Source organism: Panulirus ornatus, chromosome 6 (genome assembly GCF_036320965.1).
Source record: "Panulirus ornatus isolate Po-2019 chromosome 6, ASM3632096v1, whole genome shotgun sequence".
NCBI lineage: Eukaryota > Metazoa > Arthropoda > Malacostraca > Decapoda > Palinuridae > Panulirus > Panulirus ornatus.
In genome coordinates, this window is record NC_092229.1 from 1,529,995 (window position 1) to 1,554,994 (window position 25,000).

The window sequence follows — 25,000 nt, forward strand, 5'->3', positions numbered from 1 at the left end:
CTTCCTCCACCACGACACGTGACGCTGGTGACGCTACCGGCCGCTCGTAACACGTCACGGAGGCTTGGTAAGGGGGTGTGCACTGGCTGGTGATGGTGTGGAGTGGTGCGTGCTGAGGCACCGCTGGCTGCGGCACGAGACAGGTCACGAGGTCATGACAGTGCATGCGTCTAGGTCAACAGCTACCCCGCTCTAAGGTAACACCTCAGCACAGACACACATGGTAGACGTAGTAGGTATTTTGTGGGGTGGCACAGACAGTGGTGGTGAAGTGGGAGAGGTGGCACAGACAGTGGTGGTGAAGTGGGAGAGGTGGCACAGACAGTGGTGGTGAAGTGGGAGAGGTGGCACAGATAGTGGTGGTGAAGTGGGAGAGGTGGCACAGACAGTGGTGGTGAAGTGGGAGAGGTGGCACAGATAGTGGTGGTGAAGTGGGAGAGGTGGCACAGATAGTGGTGGTGAAGTGGGAGAGGTGGCACAGATAGTGGTGGTGAAGTGGGAGAGGTGGCACAGACAGTGGTGGTGAAGTGGGAGAGGTGGCACAGATAGTGGTGGTGAAGTGGGAGAGGTGGCACAGATAGTGGTGGTAAAGTGGGAGAGGTGGCACAGATAGTGGTGGTAAAGTGGGAGAGGTGGCACAGATAGTGGTGGTGAAGTGGGAGAGGTGGCACAGATAGTGGTGGTGAAGTGGGAGAGGTGGCACAGACAGTGGTGGTGAAGTGGGAGAGGTGGCACAGATAGTGGTGGTGAAGTGGAAGAGGTGGCACAGACAGTGGTGGTGAAGTGGGAGAGGTGGCACAGACAGTGGTGGTGAAGTGGGAGAGGTGGCACAGACAGTGGTGGTGAAGTGGGAGAGGTGGCACAGACAGTGGTGGTGAAGTGGGAGAGGTGGCACAGACAGTGGTGATGGGCGTGGCGACTCAGAGACAAGGGCCTCGCACCTAAGAATCTAGGGAGGTGCGGGGTGGCTGGGGGCGGCGGCCTTATGTGAATTGTAAAGTTTGTGGTCAAAGGTTTGGACACAAACTAGAACACTATGTCTTAGAATGTGACAAAATAGAGCCTTTTAGGGATAGATCTAAACAAACCCTGCAAGAAATGTCACAACACCTTATTGTTAATAACAAGATAATTGAAATTTTAAGTTTGTATCCACTTTTTATATCTGGTCGGTAAAACTTGCCATATGAAACTATGTAATGTATATAATGAAATACGAATTTTAATATCTTATGTAATATCAACCCACTGGGGTCTGACTAAGACTCTTTGTGACCCCTGTAATCCTTTTGCGCTACCGCCCACAGGATGAGCATGGGGTGCATGGGGTTAGTAGCACACATCAGATCACTCTCTCAACCCCACCGTATTTCTTTGTGGCCTGACACACAACACATGCCCTTGAGGCTTTAATGTTCCAAAATATATTACAGTTCTGAGCCTAAGCAACTTAAAACTACCACTTTTTTTTTCATTTATCTTTGTGTACATACTGAGGTGTGGGTGTGGCGGGTCAGGACCCCCCCCCCCTCCCTCCCTCCACTGATAAAGGTGAGAAATGTTTATGAGTGCAGTGTTACCATACTACCATACAACAGTGTTACCATACTACCATACAACAGTGTTACCATACTACCATACAACAGTGTTACCATACTACCATACAACAGTGTTACCATACTACCATACATCAGTGTTACCATACTACCATACATCAGTGTTACCATACTACCATACATCAGTGTTACCATACTACCATACAACAGTGTTACCATACTACCATACAACAGTGTTACCATACTACCATACAACAGTGTTACCATACTACCATACATCAGTGTTACCATACTACCATACATCAGTGTTACCATACTACCATACAACAGTGTTACCATACTACCATACAACAGTGTTACCATACTACCATACATCAGTTTTACCATACTACCATACATCAATGTTACCATACTACCATACATCAGTGTTACCATACTACCATACAACAGTGTTACCATACTACCATACAACAGTGTTACCATACTACCATACAACAGTGTTCCCATACTACCATACAACAGTGTTACCATACTACCATACAACAGTGTTACCATACTACCATACAACAGTGTTACCATACTACCATACAACAGTGTTACCATACTACCATACAACAGTGTTACCATACTACCATACATCAGTGTTACCATACTACCATACATCAGTGTTACCATACTACCATACAACAGTGTTACCATACTACCATACAACAGTGTTACCATACTACCATACATCAGTGTTACCATACTACCATACATCAATGTTACCATACTACCATACATCAGTGTTACCATACTACCATACAACAGTGTTACCATACTACCATACAACAGTGTTACCATACTACCATACAACAGTGTTACCATACTACCATACATCAGTGTTACCATACTACCATACATCAGTGTTACCATACTACCATACATCAGTGTTACCATACAACCATACAACAGTGTTACCATACTACCATACATCAGTGTTACCATACTACCATACATCAGGGTTACCATACTACCATACATCAGTGTTACCATACTACCATACAACAGTGTTACCATACTACCATACAACAGTGTTACCATACTACCATACAACAGTGTTACCATACTACCATACAACAGTGTTACCATACTACCATACAACAGTGTTACCATACTACCATACATCAGTGTTACCATACTACCATACATCAGTGTTACCATACTACCATACAACAGTGTTACCATACTACCATACAACAGTGTTACCATACTACCATACAACAGTGTTACCATACTACCATACATCAGTGTTACCATACTACCATACATCAGTGTTACCATACTACCATACAACAGTGTTACCATACTACCATACATCAGTGTTACCATACTACCATACATCAGTGTTACCATACTACCATACATCAGTGTTACCATACTACCATACATCAGTGTTACCATACTACCATACAACAGTGTTACCATACTACCATACATCAGTGTTACCATACTACCATACATCAGTGTTACCATACTACCGTACATCAGTGTTACCATACTACCATACATCAGTGTTACCATACTACCATACATCAGTGTTACCATACTACCATACATCAGTGTTACCATACTACCATACAACAGTGTTACCATACTACCATACATCAGTGTTACCATACTACAGTGGGTCAGAAGATGAGTGGTCCCGCTAGCTACACTTGTGGTTCAGGAGCGATGGTGTGCTACAAGTGAAAGCTCAGCTCATTATGACACTGAGTTGCTCTGACAAAGTAAATACTTACTGTGAATATCTTTTTCTTGACCTGTGGATCCACTTCACTGTCGACTGACGAGTTATGGCAGTGTGTGGTGGGTGGAACCACTTCCAGTTCAACACCTGATTGGCATTTATAAAGCATCAGTGGTAGATACCAGGCAGGCGGGAGGGTGCCTCCAGTCCAGTGGATTTGTGCCAGTCCTGCGTCAGAGTCCATTGGACTAGTTCCAGAGCTGCCTTGGTTCTTCATACCAGAGTCCAGTGGATTTGTGCCAGTCCTGCGTCAGAGTCCATTGGACTAGTTCCAGAGCTGCCTTGGTTCTTCATACCAGAGTCCAGTGGATTTGTGCCAGTCCTGCGTCAGAGTCCATTGGACTAGTTCCAGAGCTGCCTTGGTTCTTCATACCAGAGTCCAGTGGATTTGTGCCAGTCCTGCGTCAGAGTCCATTGGACTAGTTCCAGAGCTGCCTTGGTTCTTCATACCAGAGTCCAGTGGATTTGTGCCAGTCCTGCGTCAGAGTCCATTGGACTAGTTCCAGAGCTGCCTTGGTTCTTCATACCAGAGTCCAGTGGATTTGTGCCAGTCCTGCGTCAGAGTCCATTGGACTAGTTCCAGAGCTGCCTTGGTTCTTCATACCAGAGTCCAGTGGATTTGTGCCAGTCCTGCGTCAGAGTCCATTGGACTAGTTCCAGAGCTGCCTTGGTTCTTCATACCAGAGTCCAGTGGATTTGTGCCAGTCCTGCGTCAGAGTCCATTGGACTAGTTCCAGAGCTGCCTTGGTTCTTCATACCAGAGTCCAGTGGATTTGTGCCAGTCCTGCGTCAGAGTCCATTGGACTAGTTCCAGAGCTGCCTTGGTTCTTCATACCAGAGTCCAGTGGATTTGTGCCAGTTCTGTGCCTCGTCATGTGCTACAACGTCCAATGTAATAACTCCTGACCTGTACATAGGTACGTGTTCTATAGACCCGAGCCTTGCTACGTGTTCTATAGACCCGAGCCTCGCTACGTGTTCTATAGACCCGAGCCTCGCTACGTGTTCTATAGACCCGAGTCTCGCTACGTGTTCTATAGACCCGAGCCTCGCTACGTGTTCTATAGACCCGAGCCTCGCTACGTGTTCTATAGACCCGAGCCTCGCTACGTGTTCTATAGACCCGAGCCTCGCTACGTGTTCTATAGACCCGAGCCTCGCTACGTGTTCTATAGACCCGAGCCTCGCTACGTGTTCTATAGACCCGAGCCTCGCTACGTGTTCTATAGACCCGAGCCTCGCTACGTGTTCTATAGACCCGAGACTCGCTACGTGTTCTATAGACCCGAGCCTCGCTACGTTTCTATAGACCCGAGCCTCGCTACGTGTTCTATAGACCCGAGCCTCGCTACGTGTTCTAGAGTACAATGGCCTTGTTCTACAATCAATGAGTGTGCTACATGTTCCAGACCCTTGCCTCGTTACGTTTACAAAAGTTTCTATAGCCATATTCGTAATATATATATATATATATATATATATATATATATATATATATATATATATATATATATATATATATATATATATATATATTTTTTTTTTTTTTTTTTTGTTGCTGTCTCCCGCGTTTGCGAGGTAGCTCAAGGAAACAGACGAAAGAAATGGCCCAACCCACCCCCATACACATGTATATACATACGTCCACACACGCAAATATACATACCTACACAGCTTTCCATGGTTTACCCCAGACGCTTCACATGCCCTGATTCAATCCACTGACAGCACGTCGACTCCGGTATACCACATCGATCCAGTTCACTCTATTCCTTGCCCTCCTTTCACCCTCCTGCATGTTCAGGCCCCGATCACACAATATATATATATATATATATATATATATATATATATATATATATATATATATATATATATATATATATATATATATATATATATATATATATATACATATATATATATATATATATATATATATATATATATATATATATATATATATATATATATATATATATATATATATATATATATATTTGCTTTATCGCTGTCTCCCGCGTTTGCGAGGTAGCGCAAGGAAACAGACGAAAGAAAATGGCCCAACCCACCCCCATACACATGTATATACATACGTCCACACACGCAAATATACATACCTACACAGCTTTCCATGGTTTACCCCAGACGCTTCACATGCCCTGATTCAATCCACTGACAGCACGTCAACCCCGGTATACCACATCGATCCAATTCACTCTATTCCTTGCCCTCCTTTCACCCTCCTGCATGTTCAGGCCCCGATCACACAAAATCTTTTTCACTCCATCTCTCCACCTCCAATTTGGTCTCCCTCTTCTCCTCGTTCCCTCCACCTCCGACACATATATCCTCTTGGTCAATCTTTCCTCACTCATTCTCTCCATGTGCCCAAACCATTTCAAAACACCCTCTTCTGCTCTCTCAACCACGCTCTTTTTATTTCCACACATCTCTCTTACCCTTACGTTACTTACTCGATCAAACCACCTCACACCACACATTGTCCTCAAACATCTCATTTCCAGCACATCCATCCTCCTGCGCACAACTCTATCCATAGCCCACGCCTCGCAACCATACAACATTGTTGGAACCACTATTCCTTCAAACATACCCATTTTTGCTTTCCGAGATAATGTTCTCGACTTCCACACATTCTTCAAGGCTCCCAGAATTTTCGCCCCCTCCCCCACCCTATGATCCACTTCCGCTTCCATGGTTCCATCCGCTGCCAGATCCACTCCCAGATATCTAAAACACTTCACTTCCTCCAGTTTTTCTCCATTCAAACTCACCTCCCAATTGACTTGACCCTCAACCCTACTGTACCTAATAACCTTGCTCTTATTCACATTTACTCTTAACTTTCTTCTTTCACACACTTTACCAAACTCAGTCACCAGCTTCTGCAGTTTCTCACATGAATCAGCCACCAGCGCTGTATCATCAGCGAACAACAACTGACTCACTTCCCAAGCTCTCTCCTCCCCAACAGACTTCATACTTGCCCCTCTTTCCAAAACTCTTGCATTCACCTCCCTAACAACCCCATCCATAAACAAATTAAACAACCATGGAGACATCACACACCCCTGCCGCAAACCTACATTCCCTGAGAACCAATCACTTTCCTCTCTTCCTACACGTACACATGCCTTACATCCTCGATAAAAACTTTTCACTGCTTCTAACAACTTGCCTCCCACACCATATATTCTTAATACCTTCCACAGAGCATCTCTATCAACTCTATCATATGCCTTCTCCAGATCCATGAATGCTACATACAAATCCATTTGCTTTTCTAAGTATTTCTCACATACATTCTTCAAAGCAAACACCTGATCCACACATCCTCTACCACTTCTGAAACCACACTGCTCTTCCCCAATCTGATGCTCTGTACATGCCTTCACCCTCTCAATCAATACCCTCCCATATAATTTACCAGGAATACTCATCAAACTTATACCTCTGTAATTTGAGCACTCACTCTTATCCCTTTTGCCTTTGTACAATGGCACTATGCACGCATTCCGCCAATCCTCAGGCACCTCACCGTGAGTCATACATACATTAAATAACCTTACCAACCAGTCAACAATACAGTCACCCCCTTTTTTGATAAATTCCACTGCAATACCATCCAAACCTGCTGCCTTGCCGGCTTTCATCTTCCGCAAAGCTTTTACTACCTCTTCTCTGTTTACCAAATCATTTTCCCTAACCCTCTCACTTTGCACACCACCTCGACCAAAACACCCTATATCTGCCATTCTATCATCAAACACATTCAACAAACCTTCAAAATACTTACTCCATCTCCTTCTCACATCACCACTACTTGTTATCACCTCCCCATTTGCGCCCTTCACTGAAGTTCCCATTTGCTCCCTTGTCTTACGCACTTTATTTACCTCCTTCCTTACCTCTTTTTATTCTCCCTAAAATTTAATGATACTCTCTCACCCCAACTCTCATTTGCCCTTTTTTCACCTCTTGCACCTTTCTCTTGACCTCCTGTCTCTTTCTTTTATACGTCTCCCACTCAACTGCATATATATATATATATATATATATATATATATATATATATATATATATATATATATATATATATATATATATATATATATACAATTCCAATTCACTCTATTCCTTGCGCTCCTTTCATCCTCCTGTATGTTCAGGCCTCGATCACTCAAAATCTTTTTCACTCCATCCTTCCACCTCCAATTTGGTCTCCCATTTCTCCTCGTTCCCTCCACCTCTGACGCACATATCCTCTTTGTCAATCTTTCCTCACTCATTTTCTCCATGTGACCAAACCATTTCAATACACCCTCTTCTGCTCTCTCAACCACTCTTTTTATTACCACACCTCTCTCTTACCCTTTCATTACTTAATCGATCAAAACACCTCACAACACATATTATCCTCAAAGATCTCATTTCCAACACATCCACCCTCCTCCGCACAACCCTCTCCATAGCCCATGCCTCGCAACCATATAACGTTGTTGGAACCACTATTCCTTCAATTATACCCATATTTGCTTTCCGAGATAACGTTCTCGCCTTCCATACATTCTTCAACGCTTCCAGAACCTTCACCCCCTCCCCCACCCTGTGATTCACCTCCGCTTCCATGGTTCCATCCGCTGCCGAATCCACTCGGTATCTAAAACACTTCACTTTCTCCAGTTTTTCTTCATTCAAATTCAACTTCCAATTTACTTGTCCCTCAACCTTACTGAACCTAATAACCTTGCTCTTATTCACATTTACTCTCGGCTTTCTCCTTTCACACACTTTACCACACTCATTCACCAGCTTCTGCAGTTTCTCACCTGAATCAGCCACCAGCGCTGTATCGTCGGCGAACAACAACTGACTCACTTCCCAAGCCCTCTCATCTACAACAGACTGCATGCTTGCCCCCTCTCCAAAACTCTTGCATTTACCTCCCTAACTGCCCCATCCATAAACAAATTAAACAACCATGGGGACATCAAACACCCCTGCCGCAGACCGACTTCACTTAGAACCAATCGCTCTCCTCTCTTCCTACTCGTACACATGCCTTACACCGTTGATGAAACTTTTCACTGCCTCTTGCAGCTTACCTCCCACAACATATACTCTCAATACCTTCCATAAAGCATCTCTATCAACCCTATCATATGCCTTCCCCAGATCCATAGATGCCGCATACAAATCCATTTTTTTTTTTTAGATATTTCTCAGACACATTCTTCAAAACCAACACCTGATCCACACACCCTCTACCACTTCTGAAATCACACTGCTCTTCCCCAATCTGATGCTCTGTACTTGCCTTCACCCTCTCAATCAAAACCCTTTCATATAATTTTTCAGGTATACTCAACAAACTTATGCATCTGTAGTTTGAACACTCACGTTTATCCCTTTTGCCTTTATACAGTGGCATTATACATGCATACCTCCAATTTATTTATGGATAGGGCGGTGTAAATGCAGGAAACTTGAAGAGAGGGGTGGGTATGCTTTTTGTATGGGATGAGAGGCCCTGGGAAGTGAGCCAGTTGTTTGCTGATGATACAGCACTGGTGGCTGATTCGAGTGAGAAACTGCAGAAGTTGGTGTCTGAGTTTGGAAGTGTGTCGGGTTAGTAACTGATCTGCCTGACTCGGGCAGGCGCGAACGACCGTGATCCTCGGTTGACCCTTATATGTCGCCTGGTGTTATGAAGGTCTTTCTCCAGACACTTCTCACATGAGTGTCTCAGATTTGCAGGCGTCCTTTCCCTTTCGTTCCTTATGCCCGTGACTCCTGGACTGGTCTGCTCTTCAGTTCGTATCGTCTTATGTGTAATAATTTTGTTTAAGTTCTTTCTGGATTATCATCTCTAAATTACTGGCAGTTAGACACAAAATTGAATAAGCTTCATCCATCGGGGAAAACGTTTCAATTCATCAGCCCTACGATTCATCCTGGGCCCAGAAGTTGAGGAAATCTAAATCGCTTTTGTCCTGACTTTGTCATGGATAACTTTGTATCTATGTTCTGCTTCACACATGGATATACTACTTTTCATGCTGAAGGTAGGTTTTTAGTGCTATTGATGAAGACAAAGTCACAGACTTGAAGAACAAAGTTCAGGATTGTGAAAACAGCAAACTTCATTGTGAAGTCCAGTTGTTGATTCTGTCTCCGTGTGTGCGAAACTACCAGACACCCTCTCGTGTCCCCCAGACGTAGGTGTTGCTGTTGGAGACACCAGACGGAGGTGTTGCCCCTGGAGACACCAGACGTAGGTGTTGCTCTTGCAGACACCAGACGGAGGTGTTGCCCCTGGAGACACCAGACGGAGGTGTTGCTCTTGCAGACACCAGACGGAGATGTTGCCCCAGGAGACACCAGACGGAGGTGTTGCTCTTGCAGACACCAGACGGAGGTGTTGCTCTTGCAGACACCAGACGGAGGTGTTGCCGCTGGAGACACCAGACGTAAGTGTTGCTGTTGGAGACACCAGACGGAGATGTTGCCGCTGGAGATATCAGACGCTGTAAGACTGCCATAGTCTCATATGACACTTCATTTAGTTTTTGAATCAGTTACGTCAGTTCTGTTTTACATGTAAGTAAAGCGTTGTCTGAGCGGAGGGAAGAGTGGGTCTGTGGTGGGAGGCAGAGTAGCGGCAGTGGTTGTACTACTGCCCAGGCTACCACTCCATCCGGGGGGCGTGGCGTGAAGAGTGGCGGGTGTTGCAACAGTGTTCCATTTACCGCTGTAATTGGAGGGAGGAGGTGCGGGTGGAGGTGTGTCCTGCCACGGATCTTCCACTATAATTGGATAGTGGCGTGTGTGGTGCCCTTCAGCGAGCAGCGGCCACCCCTAGAGCCAGACCCTCACCCTGATATTTATGAGTGTGGCTCACACATGCCAGTTCTTAACATTTAGTGGCGTCATTTGCTACTTTACTCACTATGTGCATGATCCTGTCCGGGTAGCGGTGCTTCACATGGGTGAATATGATGAGTACAGTGTTGGCGGGAGGAACAGCTGATACCATTGTCTCAACATACGTGTATGGCAACACAGAATAGAAGTTGGAGAACGTATTCTCTGTGCTGCTCACTATCATTTGTCGTCTGCAATGCAGTTGTTTGTGACAGGAATGATACAGGGTGAGTTTTCACTTGTTTATTCAGCCAGAGTTTTCTTATCATGCCGAGGAATGTGAGATGCACCAAAGATAAGCAAGATAAGGTGAACAGTGCAAACGTATGCATGATGCCTGTCTTGTAGGGTAAGGTTTATGATGATATATTTTTCTGTTGCTATGGCTCTTATCTGCTCCTAAAGAGGAGCCTCGAACTGATGTCTTGTCATTTCGAGTGAGTGTAGAATGTTTCTTGCTGGACAGACTTTTTCTTCCTGTGAGCGGCTGTGGATACGGACGGAGTCCTCACCGAGGCCAGACTTTGTATGAAATATAGAGAGAAGAAAAAGGAAAAACGAAGAATAATCTTAAAAAGTGACAGTATGTCCTTGTTAGGAAAGACAGGAAAATTAAGATCTCGAGTTTAAAGATGTAAGGACAGAAACAGTCAAAACAGCCGCCCTGCCTTGTGTTGCTACCTATGACCCGGCAGAGGCTGGCCAGGTAGTGCGTGCTGGAACTAGTGCTGGGGACACACAGGCAGCCAGCTCTCAAGTGCACAAACTGAAGGAATATTTATTGAAGCAAACAGAGGACCACTAGAGCGCGGTAAAGTAGATGGGTCAAGTTTTAACGTGGGAATGGGAGGTTTCGAGTAGAGTTGAAAAGTAGGATAACTTTTGATTTTAAGATGTCATCAGTCTTGCATGATGGGAGCAGCTGCTCAGGGAAGAACAACCTTACCAATATCAACAAGTCGATCATATTGTCTTTCCTCAGGATCAGTGGTAACCATACTGCTGTAGTCTGGGGCTCGGGACCTGGATTAGATGTTATGGTCATATGAAATATATATTGAAAATAATGGAAATATGAAGCAATTGAACGAAATAGCATAGTCGTAAGAAGCTTTACACACACACACACACACACACACACACACACACACACACACACACACACACACACACATGGTTGGCGTTGCTGACCATGATTCACTCACACCCGCCCGGGTCTGATTCCTGGCCGCGATAGTTAACCCATAGCGGATCCATACTACTCATGCTGCCCGTGGTGAAGTTAGGCTGGTGTGTGTGTGTGTGTGTGTGTGTGTGTGTGTGTACACATGATTTTGACTCCTGAACAAGATGATATTCCTCACCTCGACCAGCACTACGTCGTAGTGCTCCTTCATGTTGGCTTCGTTGTTTAAAGAATTGCCTGATTCTGCTGGACGCGCCTCCCTCCCTCCCTCCCTCATCTGTTAGAGTCTTGTCTACTATAGGCCAGACTCTCTCTCTCTCTCTCTCTCTCTCTCTCTCTCTCTCTCTCTCTCTCTCTCTCTCTCTCTGTTACGTTGTGTTCTACTTCAGGCCAAATTTGTCCCTGCTTGATGTGTTGTCATTAATGCCACTTGATCGTCTGCCATACTTACCTGCTCTCCACGTACATACAAACACTGATTCACTCCACCGTAGTCACCCCTGCACCTCCAGTGTGGACGGATTTAGGTAGATGTTGTAACAGGAACAACAACACTCTAATGACACAATAGTAGGTTATAGGTAAGTAACCGTAATTATCTTGTAGTAGTTCGTGTGTGTTGACAACCCATGTGTGATGCTTCATGTAGTCTAGCTCACATGTCATGACTGATGGTACGGTTCCTCACTCTGAGGGGACTCCTCATGACCTCCCTGTATTACTAAGTTCCTCAACATTTGTAGCTTACCTGCGACAACATCGCTGTGTTAATCTCTTTAGAAAATCTCTTTCGTGCCAGCACACCTGGGGCAGGTCACATGTGTCAGCACACCAGGGGTGGTCACATGTATCAGCACACCTGATGCAGGTCACATGTGTCAGCACACCGGGGGTGGTCACATGTATCAGCGCACCTGAGGCAGGTCACATGTGTCAGCATACCTAGGGCAGGTCACATGTGTCAGCACACCTGGTGCAGGTCACGTATCAACACATCTGAAGCAGGTCACATGTGTCAGCACACCTGAGGCAGGTCACATGTGTCAGCACACCTAGGGCAGGTCATATGTAACAGCACACCTGGGGTAGGTCGCATGTGTCAGCGCACCTGTGGTGGGTCACATGTGTCACCGCACATGAGGGAGAGTCATAAGGAGACAACTGTATCACATAAACATGTTTGTAACATCACTTTTGTAACACTTGTTTTTTGCCTTGCAGGTGAGAGACGTAAGATGCAGTGGTGGAGGTGAGTGTGACATATTGCTGCAGGTGTAACAAATGTGTTATGGTTCATGGGAGTGTGACAGATGTGTAAGTTTTATTTATGACAGGTGTTTACAGTGCTTGTGAGTGTGACAGGTGTGTACGATGCATGTAAGTGTGACAGTTGTATACAGTGCGTGTAAGTGTGACAGGTTTGCATGGTGCAGGTGATGGACAGGTAACCTCCACCAGCCTACTGTGGTGTGAGGGAAGTTACCGCTCCATTATGACGGCATAATAACTTGTCATATTCTTCTCAGTCTGGAGGTGTAAAGCTCTGCAGATATTTGGTTTAGATTATGGCCGTCAAGTTGTGCAACATAATAATCATTAGCCAACAGTGTTCATAGACGGAGCCGATCGCTGTGGAAACATCATTTGAAATCTAAACGTGTGTGTGTGTGTGTGTGTGTGTGTGTGTGTGTGTGTGTGTGTGTTATGGAGTTTTACCATTATGTTGTCGTGTGTCTTGGTCTTGTAAGTATACCGTGTCTTAACATTATGTATATTATGTATCCTGCAGGATACGCTAGATACATACTTATCGACCAACCCGAAAATGGCAGATGAACAGGTGGGTTGGCTGTGAGCCGACTGCCTTCTTCGGGAATCGAACACTGCCCGTAAAATTCACGAGTTGCTTTGCTACCTATTGCACCACGAAATTTGTGTGTTTACGTGTGTGTTTTAAGTGTGTGGTTGTAGTTCCTTATATGTGTAGTTGTAGGGAAGAAGGTGTGTGGTCATGACGCCCCGTATTTGTGTTTGTGTTGTGGTGGTCCGCCCACACACACTTCACCATCAGCTGGGATGAGGCATGACGCGGCCTTCATTCCCACCACTGGCATGGCCAGCAGCTCACCGTATGACGGTAGTTAGGACCGGAAGGTCAACATTTTCCTAATGTGGTGTAGAGCATGCGTGGTACCGTGACCTAGTGAGAATGCTTGCACAGGCGAAGGTAGTTACCAGATTGAGGTCAGGAGCGGCTGGCGCGCGTCGCGGCCACTTGCCGCTAACGTTGTCTTCTTCCCGGGAAACTCCGGCAGTCATGGCTTGTCCTGGCCTTCCTGACGACGTACGTCATGCCTTGCTCACCCCACAAGGAGTCGGAGATAGTAGTAGTAGTAGATGTTTCTTGACGGCTGATAGTAGTCATTTACCTGTGGGCAATTACGTGGTTGTGAAGGATGGCTTGGATGGAAAGTGTACAAAATTGAAGAATGGCATGATTAGCAAGTGTTGGTCTTACTGTTATAATTTGGTTTGTTTTGTGACTGCAAAAGTAGGGCCTATTGAATGCCTTCATCATGGCCTGCTCCTATATTATATTCATATTTCTTAGGAATGAAAAGTTGTAATCTGGGTGGATGTCAGTGGCGTTGGCCGGTATTGTTATGGGCAATGCTTTCTCTCCTCTTTTACGGAGTGGGTGATGCAAGTCACTTTCAAACTGTCTGGTGTTACACCAGAGATCACATTCTCTTGTTTAGTGTCCATGCTATTGGTGTTGCAGGAGTCTGGTCCTCAAGCAAAGCACACGGACATGTTGTGAGTGACCCTCTCGATGCCCTGGAAGCTGCTCAGGAAGTTAGTTGTATGTGTACAATGGACTGCTCTTCAAAAAATATAGAAAACGAAGTCAGTTATATCTTTTAACTTTCAGGTTAATTTTGTGTAACTGATTCGTATTGTTTTGTAACAGCTCGCTCATTTCCATTTATCACTTTTATATTTGAGTTTATTTGTTGTTCTTCGTGGGCCTTAGCGTCTGATGTATTGAATTTTGTCCCTCAGTGGAAATATTTTGGGTTTTTGTTTCACTAATGGCACTTTGTTTTCCTTTTCCCCTGAGATTTATGATAGTGATGTTTAGCTTGATGTCTTTCACTGGTTTCGTCTGCTTTACTTTCTTCTGTTGACAGATGTGTGTTCCTCCTGGCGGTCTGCGATGCTTTTCTGCAACATAAAAGGGAGCGTCATCTTCATTGTAGTTATGAACCTTGCATCTGCTGGATGCTTTGTATGCTTCTATAGTGAAAATTTCATACACCCATTTGGTTTTCGCTGCTCTGGGGTGATTTCCTTGCAGTGTAGAGCTCATAGTTTAATTCTTTCGCTTTGTACTTCAAGTTTGATATTATTTTGATGTATTATCCAGACATGCCAGTGCTCATGTTTGGTTGTCGTCTGACGTCAGTGTATTTGAGATGATGACGTTACATATTAATTCCACATTTTTTTGTGAGATTATGTTTGGCTCCTTTGTTAATTCCACCATCTGCTGCCCGAGACAACTTGTGACGCGGTCTAGATATTTCCGTTTTGTTCAGCCGTGTAACTGCACCACGTGTGGTAGAATGCTTCCCTACAGTACTATTTTCTAGCCACTTACACCTGATGTGTGGTAAGGTGAAACCTAGAAAAATTTTGCTTAACACTTGGTTTGCAAGGTCACTGCGGCCAGTTTTTACAACCCGTAATTGTTCCATACATTCTAAGGTTTTGTCTGTTGGCTAATAGATTAATGGGATAACCAAGTTTAAGTTTTACCTCGTGATAACCAACACTTTTAATTCATTATTCGAGGGATCTTGAAGATCACATGTTATAAGTGAAGTTTTCATGTACAAAATAATTTGTCGCATATCCCTCACATGTCACTTTTCTTTACTATTGAATATTTGTGGTTACAAACACAGACACTTCTTTCCGCTCTTTCAGATCCTGGGAATATTTGATTATGGTGACTGGTTTAAGCAGAAGTGTGTTAGTAAACATGAAGTCCGCTACATTGCTATTTTACTGAGTTGGTTGGCTAGAAATTAAGGGGTCCATAATCTGCCGTTCTGGTTCTTGAGGAGCTTCATAATCTGTCATCTTGGAAGGAGGTTGTGACTTCCTCTGTCGTCTGGTAAAGATAGCCAAGGGCAGATCTCCCTTTGGCTGGGTTTCCCATTCTTCGTTCGTGTCCAGGTTTGTGCCACAAGAAATACTGTTGTTCTTAAGCTGGTCTCGTTGTTCGTGGATTTGAATATGGTTATCATGTTTGTCGTGAGGAGCGCCATCTGCTCTCCTTACCACGGGCTGAATATGACCCTGCTAATTGACATAACTTCTCTAATGATGGCAGGAGTGGCAAGTGAGTGGGTGTGAGGGGCGGTAGGAGTGGCAAGTGAGTGGGTGTGAGGGGCGGCAGGAGTGGCAAGAGTGTGGGTGTGAGGAGCGGCAGGAGTGGCAAGTGCGTGGGTGTGAGGGGCGGCAGGAGTGGCAATTGAGTGCTGGTGGGAGCAACCATACTGTGGAACACAAACAAACACGAGTTACCGACGGTGGCGCCTTCCTGTCCGACCCTCCCAACCTGCCTGGCTGCTGCACCCCGCCCTCACCACACCTCACCCCGCCCTCACCACACCTCACCCCGCCCCCCTCAACACACACCTCACTTCCGGCCCTCTCACACACCTCTCTCCGCCCTCACCACCTCACCCCGCCTCTCACCACACCCTCACCCCGCCCTCACCACACCTTCACTCCGCCCTCACCACACCTCTCTCTCCGCCCTACACCTCACCTCTCTCCGCCCTCACCTCACACTCACCCCCGCCCATCACAACACCTCACCCCGCCCTCACAACCACACGCCTCACCATCACCTCACTCCCTGCCCTCACAACATCCAAACCAAGCAATCACATCTCTCCGCCATCACCACTCACACCTCACCCCGGCCCTCAACCACACCTCACCCCGCCCTCACCACACACCTCACCCCGCCACTCACCACACCTCACCCGCCTCCTCACCACACCTCACTCCCGCCCTCACCACAACCTCACTCCGCCCTCACCACACCTCACTCCCGCCCCTCCCCACCCCACACCTCACCCCGCCCTCCACCACACCTCACCCGCCCTCACAACGCCTCAACCGCCCTCACCACCACCTCACTCGCCCTCACCAACCTCACCCGCCCTCACCACACCTCAACCCGCCACAACCACACCTCCACCCCGCCCTCACCACAACTCACTCCAGCCCACCACACCTCACCACCCTCACCACACTCACCAGCCCTCACCACACCTCACCCGCCCCTCACCACACCTCACCCCGGCCCTCACCACACCTCACCCCGCCCTCACCACACCTCACTCCGCCCTCACCACACCTCACACCGCCCTCACCACAACTCACTCCGCCCTCACCACACACTCACCCCTCCGCCTCACCACACCCTCACCCGCCCTCACCACACCTCAACCCGCCCTCACCACACTCACCCCGCCCTCACCACACTCACCCCTACCACACCCCCGCCCTCACCAACACCTACACCCCGCCCTCACCACACCTCACCCCGCCCTCACCACACCTCACCCGCCCTCACCACACCTCACCCCGCCCTCACCACACCTCACCCGCCCTCACCACACCTCACTCCGCCCTCACCACACCTCTCTCCGCCCTCACCACACCTCACCCGCCCTCACCACACCTCACTCCGCCCTCACCACACCTCACCCCGCCACTCACCACACCTCACCCCCGCCCTCACCACACCTCACCCGCCTCACCACACCTCACCCCGCCTCACCACACTCACCCTCAACCCCGCCCTCACCACACTCACCCCGCCCTCACCACACCTCACCCCGCCCTCACCACACCTCACCCCGCCCTCACCACACCTCATTCCCGCCCTCACCACACCTCACCCCGCCCTCACACACACCTCACCCGCCCTCACCACACCTCCCCCCCACCTCACACCTCACCCCCGCCCACCCACCTCACCCACCCCTCACACCTCACCCCACCCTCACCACACCCACCCGCCCTCACCACACCTCACCCCCGCCCTCACCACACCTCACCCGCCCTCACCACACCTCACCCCGCCCTCACCACACCTCACCCAGCCCACCACCACACCTCACCCCACCTCACACCACACCCACCCTCCCTCCACCACCGCTCACCACACCCTATCCACCCACCTCACCCCGCCCCACCACACCTCACCCCACCCCACCAAAACTACCCCCCACCACCTCACTCCCGCCTCACCCACACCTCACCGCCCTCACCACACCTCACGCCCTCACCACTACCCCACCCCAAAACCTCACCCACCCACAACTCACCCGCCCTCACCACACCTCACCAGCCCTCAACATCCGCCTCACCACACCTCACACCCTCCGCCTCACCACACCTCACCGCCCTCACCACACCTCACCCCGCCCTCACCACACCTCACCCCGCCCTCACCACACCTCACCCCGCCCTCACCACACCTCACCCCACCCTCACCACACCTCACCCAGCCCTCACCACACCTCACCCCACCCTCACCACACCTCACCCAGCCCTCACCACGCCTCACCCCGCCCATACCACACCTCACCCAGCCCACACCACACCTCACCCCACCCTCACCACACCTTACCCCGCCCGCACCACATCTTACACCGCCCTCACCACACCTCTTCCCGCCCTCACCACACCCCGCCCACACCACACTTCACCCCGCCCACACCACACCTCATCCCACCCTCACCACACCTTACCCCGCCCACGCCACACCTCACCCCGCCCTCACCACACCTCACCCTGCCCTCACCACACCTCACCCCGCCCACACCACATCTTACACCGCCCTCACCACACTTCACCCCGCCCTCACCACACCTCACCCCGCCCACACCACACCTCACCCCACCCACACTACACCTCACCCCGCCCACACCACACCTCTCCCCGCCCACACCACACCACCCCGCCCTCACCACACCTCACCCCGCCCACACCTCACCCCTCCCTCACCACACCTCACCCCGCCCACTCCACTTTAACCCCGTCCTCACCACACTTCACCCCGCCCACACCACACCTCACCCCACCCACATCACACCTCACCCCGCCCTCACCACACTTCACCTCGCCCACACTACACCTCACTCCTCCCTCACCACACCTCACCCCGCCCACACCACACCTCACCCCGCCCTTACCACACCTCACCCCTCCTTAACCACACCTCACCCCACCCAACCCACACTTCACCCCACCCTCACCACACTTCTCCCCGCCCACACCACGCCTCACCCCGCCCACACCACGCCTCACCCCGCCCACACCACGCCTCACCCCGCCCACACCACGCCTCACCCCGCCCATCACGCACCTATATCGCCGACATCACCCTGCCCACTGCACCCCGCCACTTCACACAACCCTTCTATAATATTTTGAATGTTAAATCTAGTTTATTGAGATCATGTGAGCACAATAGTACTACTGCTTTATGTGAGTTTTGGATACATACTTTATAGTGCTAGTCACTGGTAGGTTACTCGAATTATAGTGCTAGTTACTGATATGATACATACCTTATAGTGCTAGTTACTGATAAAGAGGCAGAGCTGGGTAAGCGCCCCCATCCTCCTCCGCGAACTGAGGGAGCCAGACTTAGAGGTAAATTGATCTCTGTTCACTTGATGGGTTGGTGGCAGCGGTTGTGGCGGGGCCAACGTGGCTGGATAACTAGGTTGGCAAGATCGGCGCTGCAGTGGTCAAGGATGGCATTGGGTGTGCCGTCTGCCTCTGTCGCAGACAGTGACGCCTCACCATCATCATCAGGGAACACTGAACTTAAGTACGATGTCTCTGTACAAAGGAATTCAGACAGAAACAGACCACTGAGTCCTTTCGAGGCTGTTAGTGGCAGTGGAAAAGGTGATAAACCCAGGGATGAGAGTGTTGTTCATAGCTGAAACAGCTCATGCTTATAGCTAGGCAAATAGGTAACGGATATAGACAACTTCGAACACCCAAAGTGCTAAAACTTTTTCAAACATCTCTTGCAGCAGCGATGGAACGAATAACTGAACTTAGAATGACTGGGAACAGTTTTTAAGTAGACTGAATCAACACACTCCTTTAAGACAAACTTGGAAGGGCATTAATATGATAATTGGAAAGAAAAAATAAAGTATGTCTTCCTAACTCACTGCAGAAGGCTAACGAATTGATCACGAAATGGGCTCATACCTCTAGCTATAACATGCTGCCTCCTGACACGGGATGTTTTGTACAACAAATCCAAAGAAAGAGATCTTACCCAATTCATGCTAAACAAGCAACACGATGAAGGTGATGTTCCATTCACTGAGTTTGAACTGATGCAGCTCTTACCAGGGGCAGGGGCACTTTCCATGGGGAGGATGGTATCGCCTCTGACATTATTAGACTGCTAAGACGTGTACCTGTTAACCCATTATTGAAGCTGTATGATATGAGTTATGCCACGGGTCATTTATCCTCCTCATGGACCAAAAGCCTGATTGTGTCGATAGCTAAACAAAATCAACCTGATGAATTCCGCCCCATTTCCCTGACGAGTTGCCTGTGCGATACGTTTGAGAGGATGATGCTCAGCAGACTACTAAGCAGAATCAAAGAACATACGTCACCCAATATTAATGGCTTCACACATGGTAAAAGTGTACACAACTGTATCACTACCTTCCTAACAGTTCACGGGGATACAGTGCATAAGTACAACCACATGATCTAAAAGCAGCATTTAACGTTGTCAACAAGCAAGTTATTTTGTACGAGTTAGCAAAAATGGTTATAAGTGGCTAGTTCCTGCACTGGATACTCGGCTATCTCTCTAATAGAAAGTCTCCTGTGTTGTTTCAAGGTTACGAAATTGGAGTTAAAGAATGCTACTTGGTACTCCTCAAGGTGGAGTACTTAGCCCCACTTTGTTCAGTGTACTAGTCAATGCATTACTGAAATCGATTCCACAATTTCCCAGAAATATCACTATTGGTTATGCTGATGATATTCTTGTACACACCAAACATATCGTGAAAAGAAAACTGTTTTTAACTGCATTCACACAGCCTGTGAAAGCCTTGGCTTTATCATTTCTGCAGATAAAACCAAGGTCTACAATAAACGAATTGGTAACGGCAGGAGCGAACCATCTAACTTGACAGTTGGTGGAAACTCGATTGACTATGTCTCCTCATTTGAATATCTCGGTGTCTGAGTCCCATGTGGTACATCTGGTGTGCAAAACCTAATTCGACTGTACACATATAGACTCAGAGCTCTTACAGCAGTTGCAGGGTTCAATTCTGGTTATGGTGCAAATATCAGAATTGTTAAAATGATGTACGTATCTTATATTGGGTCTTTAATAATTACTATGCACCAATTTTGGTCCTGCATAACAGTAAACGTATCAGCAGACTTGAAAAAATGCAAAATGAGCTCTTAAGAATCATACTTGGCTGCCCGAAGTCCACTACAGTACTCAACATGCAGAAAGAACTTGTTATTCCTAGCATGAAGACTTGAAATCAGTCTTATGATAGTACTGAAACTTCCAGTTAGTGTTGCCTGTAAAGAATTGTTAAGCCATATATGCTATGGCACAAATAAATCTAAATGGATCCAAATTACAGCCAACCACATGATGTTCGGTGTACATGATTCGTATAAAATTAGGAAGCAGCAGCATTTCCTGCCTCACTGGCAGTTAACTCCCTTTGACGTAACTGCACCTACTTATCCATCCAAGAACCTAATTACCTTTAATGTTCACCTTCAACACTTAGCCAAAATCAATGCTCTTGAACATATACAGAAACTCCAGACGACAGTAACACAGCCCATTGCATTTATACTGACGGTTCTCGCGATTCTGCTGCAGGGAGGGCAGGCAGTGCTGCCATTGTGATCCTGCCAAATGGTAATAGATAAGAGAAAAATGTGAGGATAAACAACTGAGCATCTACCCTACAGACCGAATTGTCCGCCACACTTATCGCTCTTGAGCTGATAGGAATCACTGCCATCGACAGTTTAATTATCTCTGATTCTTTATCTTCACCACTTGCCCTTAACACTATGAGATCAGAATGTAACATGCTGGTCTCTGAAGCCAGACACAAATACTCAGACATTATTGCTCAAGGGATTCAAATCAAAGTGTTATGGATTCTCTCTTAAATAGGCTTCCCTGAACATGCCAAAGCTGATGCTTTAGCCAAACTTGCACTTAGTAAAGGTGATGTTGAAAACAATTGGTTTGTCAATTAGAAGCCTCAAAACTGTAATTAGAAATGAACTAACTGACCTCTTTGAAGCACGAAGACGAGTTCAGATAAGCACAAGTAGAAACATTTTCCATCACAGTGAAATGTGTAAAGTAGAACATGTATGTGGAGAAAGTAATGAGATTAGCAGATTACATGATGTAAGTGCTAGACTAAGGCAAAGCTATAGGTACTATTGGCGTTTTGGCCTATCTGGAGATGTTACCCATGTGAATTGTAAAGTTTGTGGTCAAAGGTTTGGACACAAACTAGAACACTATGTATTAGAATGTGACAAAATAGAGCCTTTTAGGGATAGATCTAAACAAACCCTGCAAGAAATGTCACAACACCTTATTGTTAATAACAAGATAATTGAAATTTTAAGTTTGTATCCACTTTTTATATCTGGTCGGTAAAACTTGCCATATGAAACTATGTAATGTATATAATGAAATACGAATTTTAATATCTTATGTAATATCAACCCACTGGGGTCTGACTAAGACTCTTTGTGACCCCTGTAATCCTTTTGCGCTACCGCCCACAGGATGAGCATGGGGCGCACAATAAACTTGCCGGGGTTACCGGCACACATCACATCAACAGAAAACTGAACAAATAACACAAAGGCCTGTAAACTCTACTTACGTAACTAAGGGCCGTAAATGATGTCGGCGATGAACTTGAAGCGAAGTGTTTGTCAAGTCCATTCTTCTCTGTGGTTCTGCTTTCAGCTGCTCTAGTTGGTAGGTCATGTCATATGTTAACAGTCCTCTGAAAGGAAAAGTAGTTTGTTTCATTCGAAGAAAGTCTTTGCCCACGAGTTTGTATGCATTGGTTTAGATGAAACTATACATATCTACTATATCGTCAGAGGTCAAGTTTATCAGAGCCTTTGATGATTCTGAATATGTGTGTTAATTCACCACTCAACCTTCTGTTTTCAAAGTTGAATAAGTTTAATTCGTCTGGCTGGTTCTTAGATTGTTTTGTCTCAGTCCGGCAATGTTCTTACTTGTTCCCCGTTGTACATCACCCATTCTCTTCGTATTTACAGTATAGTGACCAAAACTAAACACAGTATTCAACGTGTGGCTCACTTCTTGACATGCTTTCCAACACGTTTCATGCTCAGTTTCATGTTACGTCCTCTGGTTGTTCTGTCTATACATATCGAATAAATATTCAGTGTTTACGTCTTCAATCTGGTTTAAAAACTTAAAGGTTAAGATCAAATTACCCCTTATCCTTCTTTCCTCCAAGGTGGGCAAATTTAAGGCTTGTAGTGTTTCCCTGTAACTCGGCTGTCTTAATTCTGGTACCAGTTTTGTTGCCTTCCTCTGAACCTTCTGCATTAGATCTTTGTGCTTCTTTAGGTGTGATGACCAAACTTGAGAGGCATATTCTAGTTTTGTCCTTATGTAGGATATGAACAGCTTGTATACATATCATTATCTGTATATTCAAGAACTCTTCTGATATTTGCCAGAAGACAGTTTGTCTCCTTAACTATTCTTCTAATATGGGACTCTAAGGACAGGTTAGCGACTGTGGCAACTCCCAAGTCCTTCTCACACAAAGATTCCTGCAGTTTATTTCCTGTTATATGATAATCATAATGACACCTTTCAGTCTGTCCCATCCTCAATGCTTCACATTTCTCGGGATGAATTTCATCAAGCATGTAGCAGACCAACTTTGAAGTTTATTGATGTTCTCTTGTAAGGTAATGCACTTGTGAATGCTTTTCATTTCCCTCATGACCTTTGAGTCGTCTGTAAACATATCATACCTTCAGGCAAGTTACTTACATAGGTCAAGAAGAGAAATGGTCCCAGAATAGAACCTTGTGGCACCCCATTGGTGACCCCCACCCAATTTTAGAAGGCTCCACTGACATGCGTTGCTTGTTCCCATCCACTCATGTAATCATAATCTATCCATCGAAGTTATCTCCCCTGTATTCCCTCCTGGTGATCCAGCTTCTTAATCAGTCTTCCGTGTGGCACTATGTCAAGTGTGTGTTACCCTTCCTCCCACCTAGTGAGTGAGTGTGTGACCGTCCTCATGCCTGGTGTTTGTGTGTGTGTGTGTGTCCTCACGCCTGGTGAGTGTGTCTGGCCGTCCTCACGCCGTCCGCCAAGCGTTACATCATTTGGTTTCTGCTGCTGACAAGGAGCAGCTGCTGATGCTGACCGGTCGCCGTTAAGAGCCGCTCTCGACTGGATGAGGCCTTCCTGATTATTTATCTCAGTATTACATCGCTCGCTCTTCTATCTCTGCTTACCTCAGCCGCTCTCAGCCTACCTATGACTGCCTTAACCCATTTCAGCCATCCAAGACTCGACCCAAGCTGGCGCTGCAGGATAGTGTATCGTCCCTCCGTGGCTCACTGCCTTCTCCCTCCTTCCGTATCTGGGTTCCTCTCCCGTGGTACATATATCACCATGTATGTACGTCTGACTCCCCGTCATAGTTCCTAGCCCCGGGACCTGTGGGTAGTCATCTTGTGACAGCTAAAGTTCCGCTGTATCTAATTAACACATTAATGAACACCTTCATACATTTTTCGTCTGTTTCCTTGCGCTATCTCGCTAACATAGGAGACAGCGATATATATATATATATATATATATATATATATATATATATATATATATATATATATATATATATATATATATCTATCCAAAACCCTCTCTTTGGCGCGCCTATCAATTAACACGTAATCCAATAACGCTCTCTGGTCATCTGTCCTACGTACATACGTATACTTATGTATATCTCGCTTTTTAAACCAGGTATTCCCAATCACCAGTCCTTTTTCAGCACATAAATCTACAAGCTCTTCACCATTTCCAGTTACAACACTGAACACCCCATGTATACCAATTATTCCCTCAACTGCCACATTACTCACCTTTGCATTCAAATCACCCATCACTATAACCCGGTCTCATGCATCAAAACTACTAACACACTCACTCAGCTGCTCTCAAAACACTTGCCCCTCATGATCTCTCTTCTTATGCCCAGGTGCATATGCACCAATAATCACCCATCTCTGTCCATCAACTTTCAGTTTTACCCATATTAATCTAGAATTTACTTTCTTACACTCTATCACATACTC

At 46.6% G+C, this 25,000-nt stretch overlaps 1 protein-coding gene across 2 annotated transcripts in view; it reads left to right on the forward strand.

Moving 5' to 3' along the window:
- Positions 1–25,000, forward strand: part of LOC139748985 (uncharacterized) — a 261,271-nt gene that overhangs the window by 126,364 nt on the left and 109,907 nt on the right. Inside the window, exon 2 of one of the 2 annotated variants that reach the window (XM_071662339.1) lies at positions 12,704–12,731. The exons of the other annotated variant lie outside the window; for it this stretch is intronic. Coding sequence (XP_071518440.1) covers positions 12,704–12,731 — 28 coding nt within the window. The remainder of the gene's footprint in view (positions 1–12,703; positions 12,732–25,000) is intronic. 2 annotated transcript variants of the gene reach the window in all.